General features: G+C 38.0%; 1 protein-coding gene across 8 annotated transcripts in view; it reads left to right on the top strand.

Moving 5' to 3' along the window:
• Positions 1 to 12,213, top strand: part of TNRC6B (trinucleotide repeat containing adaptor 6B) — a 135,952-nt gene that overhangs the window by 75,797 nt on the left and 47,942 nt on the right. For all 8 annotated transcript variants that reach the window (XM_039571501.1, XM_039571500.1, XM_039571499.1 and 5 more), the window contains 3 exons: positions 5,433 to 5,520; positions 9,310 to 9,331; positions 10,801 to 11,145. In XM_039571501.1, the coding sequence (XP_039427435.1) occupies positions 5,433 to 5,520; positions 9,310 to 9,331; positions 10,801 to 11,145 (455 nt within the window). The remainder of the gene's footprint in view (positions 1 to 5,432; positions 5,521 to 9,309; positions 9,332 to 10,800; positions 11,146 to 12,213) is intronic.

Raw genomic sequence — 12,213 nt, 5'->3', positions numbered from 1 at the left:
ATAAACATCAGAAGTCATTTGGCCTAAAGTAATTTCATATTCCATTTTTGTCAGTTCAGCCTAAAGACTGACTTTTGAAATGTCTATATCTCATGTAACTAGGTTTTGTATGGCTTATGGCTGTATAGTCTATGCATGCAAGCATTGCTTAATAAGAAGGAAGGCTGTGATGTTGAGTATTTTAACTTTTTTAAAATAAAATTAATTAATCCCCTTTTGACTCTTTTGATCAGCAAGATCATAACTCTTTATTTACATGGCTTAGTCTAGTGGAAGTAATGTTACCTTTAGGAATGTAGGGTCTGTCAGCCCTGGGATTTATTCCATGCTGTGTTGCATCTTGCTTCTGTTTGATGTTCTCTTTAAATGTGCTGGAGCACACTTGCATGTTTGGACATGCCACACTCTTCTCATGCTGCTGAAATAATGGAGCATGTCTGTTAAGTGGGGTATGTTAAATGAAAGTGAAGTAAAATTGTAAGGATTTCTATGCTCCAGTTGTGGTGCATTTGATTTTCCTTCATTTTTAGTCTCCGACATCCTGCTTCCTGATGTGATTTAAAAGCTTTCATCCACCTTGAGCATTTTGAGCTGTAGACTGCCAGTGTTTGTTGCTGCAGCAAGAAGGGCTTGCACCTCAAAGAACTCATTTGGGAGTTTGTAGTGTGCCTTTTCTTCATTGCTCATGACCCTTAGTTCTAATCAGCTTATGCATTTCAATGCATTACTGTGAGTTGAATTTACTTCCCATACACTCAGCTGAGTTCCAGAGATGGTCCAAGCAAGTGAAGGTCAAGGACAGAGCTTGGTGAAGAGAAATAAAGTGGAAGAAAATGAAAACCACTTGCCAGTGGCAGCAAGATGTTTATGAAACAGCACTGTTGACATTTTACTTTCCTGTAAGAGATTTTGTCCCTGTATTGATTGAGAGGAGCTTCTGTCTTGGAAGTTGCACCTGCACTTGAGCTTGTTATAAAGGTGTTTTGCAACGCATCTGAGACAGCAATGTGTGATGCCTAATTCTGCTGGTATCCAGGCTGTATAATTTATCAAAATACTGAGAAAACTTTCAGAAATGTTGAGAAGCTAGATGCCTGTAGTTAGAGTTCACTGGAAATTCTTTTTGCTTCAAACCTTGACCAATGTTGGATACCTTATTGTAGATTAAATTTCTGGTTTAATCAAGTTTTGAGTCTTTCCATCTGTTTCCAAAAGACTTGAAATATGTTGTTAATAGTTTTGCTTCTAAGCGACAGTGATCTGTGCATGCAAATCATTCTCTGTATACAGTAAAGGCCTTTAGCTCTGGCTAGTTGTGGCTGAGGGCTTGAAGGAAGATTTAGCAGTTGTTCAAGTGACCTGGTAGTTACATAGATGTAAAAATGCTTCTGGTCCTGCAAGTGTGGTTTCAGAATCCCATGTGTTCTGAAAGAAGATGAACAAGTTGGCTCACAGTTTGGAAGCAGGTTTGTAAATCATCCTGTGCTTATCACAACACAGAGAACAGCGTGCACCTGTGGAGGTTAACTGTCTCTGCTGTGTCACAGTGTAGCTAGCTCAAGTTGACTGTACTGAAATGAGGTAAAGTGTAAGGTCAGGAGGAGGGAAGAGGACTCACTGGTATCTGGTGCACATCTTCACCTGTGAGGAACTGTTGTCCTATGGTCTTGCAGAAGAAACTGGGAGTTGTGTGCACTAAAGTGCCACTCCAGGAATTTTTATTTCTTATATTTCACTTATATTTTTTTGGTGCTATTTTAGTTTGAGGGTGACCTTACAGGATTATGGGGCTTGTGTAGACTAATACTCTGTGACGCTTTATCTCTGCCTATCAAAGTGTGTTGGCAACAGATACTGTGCAGTGTGTAGCACGTCATCTCGTTTCACAGTTCAGTTCATGACACCAAGAGCTTCAAAGAAACTTCTGTCCTCTTCCTGTGCCTTAAGCCCATAATGTTGTCAGAGCAACTCTTTAAAATAGAATTTTCTGGAAAAATTAGTATTAAAATTTTGCAGGAAATTATCAATTTCCAAAACAGGTAAATTGTTTTGAGGCAGAATACATTTCTTGAATGTCTATTTTTTTCTTTTTTTTTCCTGAAATGGATATTTTAATAACATGAATTTCACAACTGTTTTCTGTTACGTCTCTAGTTAGCTAGTGTAAAAAACTTCTGTTCTATAAAATGATTGGTTTTGACTTAGCCAGAAGAGGTTGTTTTAAGAACTTAGATACGGGGTAATGCATCATAGCTACTGGGTTTATTTGGGTTTGGGTTTTTTTCGAATGAAAATAACATTTTGGATTACAATTTACAGTTTCTCATCATTTGTAAGCTGTTAATATGCCTTGCTTTAAATACTTGGAATTAAAATCTGTGGTATGCTTTTGAAGTACTTCTTAATAATATTGATTCTAAGATTTTGTGGGAGATGTTAAAGTGCATTTAGGTCATATTTTTAGATCAACACGTGCTTTCTTGAAAAAAACTAGATTAAAAAGCTGGCTGCTGATAGCAATTTAGCAGACTTCCTCTTCAGGGTTGTGGTGTGTCCGTGTTCCCATTATAGTGTGCTCATAACAAAACCCGGAACCACACCCCATTGTATTACTCTAAATTCACTCTGCTTGAAGTTGATGGGTTTTCTCCCCCTGTTGATCTCCTCAGTCTGAACAGCTGTTTGCTGGAAAGCACGTGATGGATCCCCGAGTTTTCATCAGGCCAGGAAGAACTATCTTTTGGCTAATGAGAAGTTAATAGGCAGCATTATCTCTGGAATGAATTGAGGAGGTGATTGAAAGCTTTGTTGATGTTAAATTTTTCAGAACATTTAACACTGCAAGTTAAACTTGTGTTCAACAAGCATCTTGTATCACACTGAAAAGGAATATCATTGCTCATAAAACAAACATTAGTGAAATGCATCAGAGTGGAATTGGGAAGACAGCACATGTGATACCCGAAATAACAATAAGATATTTACCCTTCTAATTCAGTGAACTTTCACCATGGCTGTACATTGTTAGCAGGTCTGTAGCATCTAGTCTTGCTCTGTCATTTGGAAAGTGTAACTTCATACTTCTGACATGTTTGTGAGGTTTCACTCAGCTTTTTGTCGGGAGCTCTGTGGTGTCATACATGTGATGTAGCCCAAGTGTTCAGATAGGTCCCTTCCACCTTAGTAAAGCTTACATGAATTGAAGCCTAAATAAAGTAAACTAAGTACTCGTTGCTGGTGTATTGTGGTTGTTGAGGATGCACCCAATGGAATATTAAATGTGCATCTCCACTGAAAGAGCAGAAGGGGAGGTTGTCATGCAAAACAAAGGGCTTCTTTGCAGCCTTAGTCCACATAGATCAAAAAACAGGGCAGCAGCAATAGCAATCTCCACGTCCTAAATTTACCACAAAGGCAGACCATAACTAGGTGATTACTTTCAGGCTATGCATCTTTTGTCCTTGGATCCTTTTAGTGCTGCATGTCACTGTAAGCCATAGCTTCAGCTGTGATTGCGTATGTGGGTCTTTTCTCTTTCTTTTCTATTCCCTTCTCTTCTGCTCACAAAAGTAAGGAAAGTGCTTTTAAATAGAAGGCTGCATGTGTGCCAAGCAGTTACTGGAAGTCATTTTGTATTTTGATCCTACCATTTTTCAGCAGCTCTTTTGAGACAGATCTTTTTAAACTTTTAAACTTCTTCTTAGACATTTGCCTGCTGCAAGAAAGGTTTTTGGAAATAGTGTACTTGTAACTTGCACTGCAGCCCAAAAGGTATAGATAGCTTGACAGTACAAAAGTACTAAACATAATTTGAAGTCATAGCAACTTTGGATGTGAGGGCGTCACAGGAGAGCTTTTTCATATTGCTTGCAGTCTGGCTCAAAGAAAATGAAAAATTTTCTCAGTTCTATGGCAGACAATGCAAAGTATACAAAGCTCCCCAGTGCTTCACTGAAAGATTGGGTAGTAACTGCATCTGGTGGTAACCTCAGGATGTTGTTACTAAGGTCTCATCTTGCCGTTATCAATTTTGTCCATGTATGAAGAAAGAGAGCCCAACTTCAGGAAACCAGGAAGACATTTATTACTCTCTAGAACCTTTGTCATTTAGAGAGTTCTTGGAAGTCCTCCATCAGGAAGCTATTAGTATATAGCATCTCAAAATATTTTTGTAGGAATCAGTTGTGTAAATGTCTCTTTGCCCACTGGCTTTGGCATGTTTAGTGAAAATGAAAACAAAGATATTACCTTTACCATATAAATGCAATTCAAGGAAAAGTCTGTATGATGTGACTGCCAAGCCAACTCAACTCTGAAGTTTTCTAAACTGTGGTCAAAAAAGACCTTTGATTTAGGCATAAATATGAGAAATAGTTCAGTACTGTTATAAACTCCAGGTTTGTTTGTAATGTTGTTCCGGTTTTTATAAAATTTTCTTCTGAAAGATTGTGGATTATACTTGTTATTTGGTTCCCATTCGTAGAGTCTCTGATCCTATTCCTCATCTATCAGATCACCTTTTTACATTAATGATCTTTGTCTTAATCTTTCCCTATAAAAAGAAATTACTCCAAGTAAGCTGGAAACTTGGCCTTAAATTTCTTTATAAGGAGGTGAAGAGAACTGGTTAACAAAAATGTGATTCACCATAGAAACAGCTCAGCCAATAGTATACATGCAGTAAATTAACTATTCCATGGTACTTTCTTATTTGATACAGAACATAGCAACAAGATGATGGCTTGACAACAATAGCAGCTGCATATATTTTTTTTCCCTTTTTTGAAAGAATGTTCTTGTGGGAAAAAATAGATTCCTGGAAAGTAATTTGTATTACAAGTTTCATCACAAAAATTCTGTGGGTGGGTACAATAGCCTAGAAATTAAATTAGAGATTTGTATAATAAATGATAGGTTTGATTTGATGTGACATTTCTAGTCTCTTACAAGTGACATAGCTACAGGCAATAGAATAATCTCTTCCCCTTGTGAAGATAAATGTTATATCAGACCAAACTATCTTATATTAAATTACAACTTCCCTTTTTTTTTTTTTTTAATCATATGAAAAGATTCATGAGACTCTTCGTTAAATAATAGCATGACCCAATTATAAGAATACTTTGGCCAAAATGTCTTGAAGATATTTTCTGCTATCAGGCATGTGATTAATTTATGTAGGGAACTGCCATAACAGACTTGATGCAAATAAAAGAATTTTCCTTTCGGCAGCATGTGGCATGATTATGGCCGTACTGAGCTAGAAGGTGCTTTTCTTATCACAATCCGTCTGAAACCCTCAGATGGAAATGAAGTATGGTAAGAGGAATCTGGTAGCTTGACTGCCTTTATTGCAGGCAAGAGGTTTATAGTATGTGTGGCTCTTACACAACTTGATTTTGCTCAGACCATTGTTTTTCATGTTTTGGCAGAGAGAAGGAGCAAGAAAGGGAAGAACAGTTAATGGAAGACAAGAAAAGGAAGAAAGAGGATAAGAAAAAGAAGGACTCTGCTCAGAAGGTGCGTTTCAATATTCGAATTCTTTTATCCAGCTGAAACATAAGTAGTATTGGTGGCAATAAGATGTTAAATTGTTGGTATTTGAACTTAAAAATTTGTTTAGAGTAGTACTTCTTTAAAGACACTTTTTCGTATCTTTTTTCTGGAACTGAAATGTTTAACTTGGACATTTCTTCTCCTTAGTGTGCCTTGTAAAGTAAAAGAAGCTTTTTGATATAAAGTATTTAAGTTACTTAATATGGCTTCTTTTGATCTCTCTCTACGCAACTGCTGCTCGTTTGAGGTGTTTGTGGATGGAAATACTGATGGGCCTTTGCAGTTCTTGCAGTAAAGTTGAGTAAATATTTATTAGAGCAGGAAGATTTTTGTTGGGTTGGGGTTTTTTTTAATCCTTAAGGAAGTTTATATGAAATATTTACTCCTGAAGATTCCATTTATTTTTTTGCTAAGTATCACTTGCATTTTACATTTTCCGTAGCTAAGGGCACTTTTCCTGAAGTGTATCAGGTCAAGTCTGAGTTGTGGAAATTTGATAAGTCACCAAAAATTGCTCAGAAAATGAGTATGAGACTTGATGTATTAGAAGGTCTGTATTTTGCAAAAACATCTGGTAGGTTGTTCTAGGAATTAACTTGAAACATGAACTTGAGTCTCTTATGGCGTTATTCGTGCTTTTTAGTGGTAAAATCCTTTCCAGGCTTCCCAGTATAAGATAGGTGCAACCACCCTGGAACAAGTCCAGCAAAATGCCTTTAGGATGAGTAAGGGACTGGAGGATCTGACAAATGAGGAGAGGCTGGGAGTGTTACGACTTCATCCTGGAGGAGAGAAGGCTTGGGGGATTTCATCAATGTATATAAATACTTTGTAGAAGGGAGTAAAAAGATGGAGGCGGACTGTTCTCCACGGTGCCCAGTGGCAAAGCACAAGGCATTATGCACGTATTGAAAGTCTACTTAATCATAAAAAGGCTCCTTTTTTGTGCATGTATGTGACTGGGCAACCGCTGGAACAGGTTTCCCAGAGGGGTTGTGGTACCTCTGTCTTTAGATGCTCAAAACTGAGGTGGATGTGGTCCTGTGCAATCTAGTTTTGATGATTTTGTTTCGAATTGAGGAGCCTCTTTGGGCCAGGTGGGGGACAGGGGTGGGAAATGTGGATTAGATGTCCAGAGGCTGTCCCTTCCAACCTCAATGATTAAGTGAAACTGAGAGCAGAAGGCTTTATTTTCTTTCAGTAGTCTGTCTTTCAGTTGCTTCAGTAACAACAGATCAGGTGGTGAAAGATCAGGTGTTTACTCTTAGATTCTGTGGGTTTCTGCTAAGAACAGACAGCACCAACTTCAGTTAAATTTTGGCTTATCCAGCATCTTTTTTAATCTGGCTTTTTCACCAATTTGAGTCTATCAGTTTAAATTGGGTGCAGATAAATGTGTGTGTCAGTTGTCTTCATCCAGTTGATACATCCCCAAATAATAGTGCAAAAGAGCAGTAGCTACAGGATAAGGTCTCTTCAGTGTCTTTTTGCCTTAGTGTTGGTGCTGTTTAATGTTCAAGTACAAAAAAAGTATGTAGAAACCAGGAGGAGCAGACCCTTATGAATAAAGAGTAGAGACTTGAGGATTATGTGCTGCTATTCAGTGATAAAAGGGAAAGTTGAAAGGGCTGTATGGATCATCTTGATAACAGTGCTGTGTTTACTGAGGAATTGGTGCTTTGAATACAAAAGAGATATGCCAGCTTTCATGTGTGGTCTCTCACCTACTAAGTTGTGCAGTACATATTCTGCCACACTCTCAGGAAGGGTAAAGACTAAGTGATTTAATCTCCTAGAGGCCAAACTTCACAGTAATAGTTGGAGATACATAAGAATAGCAAAGAGGGCAGCCGAATGGATAAAACTTAAGTGTGTGTGTTCATTCTTAGTGACTGTGGAGGCATTCACCAAATAAGTAGCTATGATTTCAGGATACTGTTTCAAACTAAGTTTGTTTAACATGAAACAATCGTTCTGTCTGGATCATCTAAAACTTAAAAATTAGAATTTTTTAAAAATCACTTTAAGAGAGGTTTTACAAGCAAGTTCACAGTGTAAATATATCTGTGGTTGGTGTCCAGGGGGTGTTTGGTAGCTTGTCAGTAGGCTGAGCTTCTTTCCACTTTCCCATTCACTGTAGCTGCTCCCACCCTGCTGATGCTCGTAGGTTACCCACAGAGATGACAGCTGTAAATCTGAGATACTGTCATGTTTTTTCAGCTTTTGAATTTTAGATGAAAACAATCACATAACCAGATCATTTTGACTAGGAGAAAGACATTATAGACAGAAGTTTTTTGGTTGTTTTTTTTTTTTAGTCTAAACTAATGCACTTTATCATGTAGAATTCTTCAAAGATACGGTAAAATGGTTTTTTTCCAAGTAGACAACTTACTAATTTACGAAGCATGTCTACTGTTGACTATAGTAATCTTATCAGCATTACCAGATCATATTAATGAATTTTTGTTTTCCCTTTTTCCTTTAGTAGTGAAGCATCAGGGTCAATTAAGTGTGTAACAGAATTTTTAACTCTTGCAGAAGAAGGTGTAATTTGATGCATAGAGGATTTTTCATAAGTGAGGTTGAAAATTGATGTCTGGCTTGGTACAGACACAGTTTTGGTACAGATGCATTTTTATTGTCTTTGGGACTTGGGGATAGTGTGTGTCTGTGAAGTTACAATGCTTAAGATTTTGTATTTCAGTGAATGTTCCACTTTGCATATTTCAGTTTTCATCTTTGCAAAGTAAATGATGCCATAGCAATTTAGTGCAGTTTGCCTTTTTATTCTTTACCATACAAAGGAGTTCTGGCTTGGTTAGTTTCAACAATAAACTGCTTTTTACTTGTGCTTTCATTATTCTATACTGTCTCTGTGTGCTTTCCAGAATTATGGACTAGTTCAGCAATTTCTTTTAAGAATAGGTGTCATAGAACCTGACACATGATGATCTTTAGGGTTTTTTCATTATTGTGTAGTGGAACTCATGATGGATAGGTTCAAAAAATGCTACAATACACGCAATTCCAGAGAATATACCAGTGATGTGTTTGTCGCTACTGTAGCTTGAAATCTGCTATGCTGAAACAATGTAGCAAAACCTATGTTGAGTGTATTGGCCAGTGTGAATGCTCATTTCAGTCACTGACTTGTTGCATTCCGTAGATTTCCTTTGTAGGTGTTGCTGGTACTTTTTGTAAGTGTAGAAATGAATCCACTAAGGTTTAGAATTACTTCTCCTTGGAAGAGATGTTCTGGGAAAGGTGAAGTGGGAAGATGGCAGAGAGACAGACTGCTGTGGTTACTTCAGGCCCCAACAGTCAGCTGTAAGGATACTCTCACAGAAGGAAGGCTTTGTTACACTTTAGTTGCAATACTTCACCTCCAAAAGCCGAGAGAATTGTCGTGCCGTAGCGCGTGTCTATTTGTACTTTGGAAGCCGTGTTTGGGATGAGGAAGGACGGTTGAGTACTTAAAATCATCATGAGTGAAGTAATGATTGTTTCTGCCAGGGACTTTTGCATCAGAGTTATTACAGGATTTATAGTACTTTTGAAAATTTTGTGTGTGTGTGTGTGTGTATGGCTAGGAGTAGTATTTAGACTTGTAGTTCATCAGTTGGTTGTTTTCATTCAACAATAAATTCTGTTCTTGTGCTAATATCTTAAGGTTGTGATTTAGCACAACCTGTTCAATGTTTGTTTTGAGCTGCTTAAAACTCTATTTACATTCTTGCTCTTAATTTGCAGGTCACAGATCAAAAAACCAAAGGTAAGAATCTTTGATCCTAAGGAATACTTTTATTGACTTGAGCCAAGATTCAGATCTTGATCAGAACTGTTAGAAAAGGAGGGGGACTTCTGAGTCAAGATGAAATACCAAATATGAGTATTCAGGAGAAATGAAAGTTGAGGTGATTAAAATGGAGAACCTACAACTATTTGGCTGATGTGTTGTCAGCATCAAAATACTTGAAGAAAGAGTGAGGATTGTGGATAAGATAGGTCGCTGAAATACTCAGTCCTCTGTTTTACAGAGGTTTTAGACAAATAACCAAAGACTGAAACCACCCATATAAAGGGAAGGATAGACAGCAAAAGTACTGCTGGTAGTGAGGTACCAAAATGAATGAAGATTACTTGGGTTTGGAAACTTGAATTCAGGCACATAAAAGTCCAGTAGAGAAGGCAGAACTGATGAGTGAGCATCTTGAAAGTTGAACTTAATAACTTAGCTGAAGTAAAAATATATTTAATCTTGTTTTGTTCATCAGTTTTTGATAAATTTTGTGGGGAAACTGCCATTAGTGAAAGAAAAGGACTAAAATAGTAACTTGATTTTATGGCTAACAACACTTTTTTGGGGTTTGGGCAACGAAGCCTATATAGAGAAAACTGAAAACCCTTATAAAAATAAAATGTGGAGAATAGTGCATTCATGTTGCCAAAGAGAGACCCACTTGTCTTGATCTCACATTTGTAAAAGTTTTACTGATTATGCTTAGTTTGTCTAGAGGCTCTTAAGCAAATTTTGTGATGGCGTTAGCTCCTCAGGGATTTGTGGTTTTCTTCTCCAATACATAATAGTCCTCAGGACCAGCTTGTCTTTGCTTATAGGTGCACCTGGTGACCAGCAGAGAAACCTTAAGTGAGCCAAATACAGTTGCTCTGTGTAGGACTGTCTTTTGGGTGAGAGTCAGCTATTACTGCCTTACTTAAGAGCAGCACAGAGAACTCAAATTTGTTAACTCTGAATCCAAGAGGAGGCAGGTTATTTCCCATCTTTTTGTTTGTTTAGGCAGTGGCTATGTAGCCTAGTAAACAGGTGAAAACTTGGGTTCTGATTTCAGATCTCCCATAAAGATGATGCATAACAATCCAAAAACCAGTTGAAGATCAGGAAGGTGGAGCCAGTTATATTTGACTGCTCATATTTTAAAATGACTCATTGTCTAGGGTATATTCTTTGCCAGCTTTACATTTGCAAGAAATTTTGGGCTTAGAGCAAAATACTTGATGAAGGTAGAGTTTCATCCTGGACTGTAGAGTTCCACATGGAAGCAAAAGGTCTGCTGCTATGCTTATTCCTGCTTCTCTAAATTGTTCTTGGTTGTTGAGGAGGTGGAAGCTGTGCAGTATTTCAGAAATTAAATACTGAAAGCTAATTGTCACAGTGAGTGCTTGTAACTAACACAGGTTTAACTGGAAAAACTTCTGATTTTCATTCTTCCTGTTTTGCAGTGCCCGAAGTGACGAAACCAAGTTTAAGCCAACCAGTGGCTGCCAGCCCAATTGGCAACTCTCCATCGCCACCAGTCAATGGTGGCAACAATGCCAAAAGGGTGGCAGTGCCGAACGGACAACCGCCAAGCGCCGCCCGCTACATGCCTCGGGAGGTGCCGCCGCGATTCCGTTGCCAGCAGGACCACAAAGTGTTACTGAAACGTGGGCAGCCCCCTCCGCCATCCTGTATGCTCCTTGGGGGTGGAGCAGGGCCTCCCTCCCCAGCAGCACCAGGAGCAAACCCAAGCAACGCACAACCAGTGACAGGAGCACTGCTGCAGAGCGACAGTGGGACTGCAACAGGCGAGTGACGATAATAAATAATATTGAATGAACGTGTTGGTGCATGGCAGAAAAGGGATGGCTGAAATTGTGCATAAGCCTGTCATTATATAACAAAACTCCTCAGACTGCTTTTGGAGAGCTTCTTCTCTTTCAGTGTACATGCTTCTGTTGGCAGCAGTGGATATAATTTTTACTACTAGATGAAACAGGAGGTTTAATTTTTTTCAAGTATGTTTTGAGTGGTTTTAATTGGTTGCTGAACTGCTGCAGCAAGGTAAACACAAGGCATAAATAAAACAGCGTTTTATAGCTGTCACTGAGTAGTTCTTAATGGCTCTTCAGGTTTCTTTGACAAGCATTTCCTGTCTTGTCACATTTTTGTATCTGGTAAAACAGACGTGTAGATGCCAGGTCTGCAAAGGGCAGGTGTCTGTCAAGTCTTGTCTGGATGAAACAGAAAGATGACCTATTGCTCCTTACTTTTTTTTTTGGTAGTAATCTTGGGTTTTCTACTTAGATAAGCCTTTTTGTACAGGTGGCAACTGTTCTGTTTTCACTTTTCCATTTTTTTGTGTTCCAGAGGATAAATTGATTTTAGGATTAATTGTTTTGTGAGCATGGGGAAGTTATAGCTGCTCCTGAATTTTTTAGACCCTTGGTGAATTGCAGTAGCTGTAATATTTCTTCTTAAATTATAATAGTGGAACAAACAAAATTCCACTCAAGATACCTGCCTTTTAAAGAAGAACTTAGGTGACCTGCAAAGTCAAGGACAACTTCAATTATAACAATAAGGATGTTTAAAAAAGGAATATTAAATACTTGAAAGTCAAAAAGAAGAAAATAACAATACCAGTATGTCTGAGTTTTCTTTGAAAATCATGCCAGATCAATGAGATGGTGATTTTTTTACCATCATGGAAACGAAACTTTTTTCAGTGCTCTGTGGTTCGGAATTAAAAACAGACGTGACTTGTACAGAATCAAGTAAGCTAAATGGGATGGCTGCCCTTATGAATCTTCCTAGAACCCTTTTTAATAATGCCATTTGTTTTGTGGTTTCACTACTTGAATTCATTTGTAGGA

This window comes from Corvus cornix, chromosome 1A, assembly GCF_000738735.6.
Source record: "Corvus cornix cornix isolate S_Up_H32 chromosome 1A, ASM73873v5, whole genome shotgun sequence".
NCBI classification, from domain to species: domain Eukaryota; kingdom Metazoa; phylum Chordata; class Aves; order Passeriformes; family Corvidae; genus Corvus; species Corvus cornix.
This window is presented reverse-complemented; position numbering and strand designations above follow the sequence as displayed.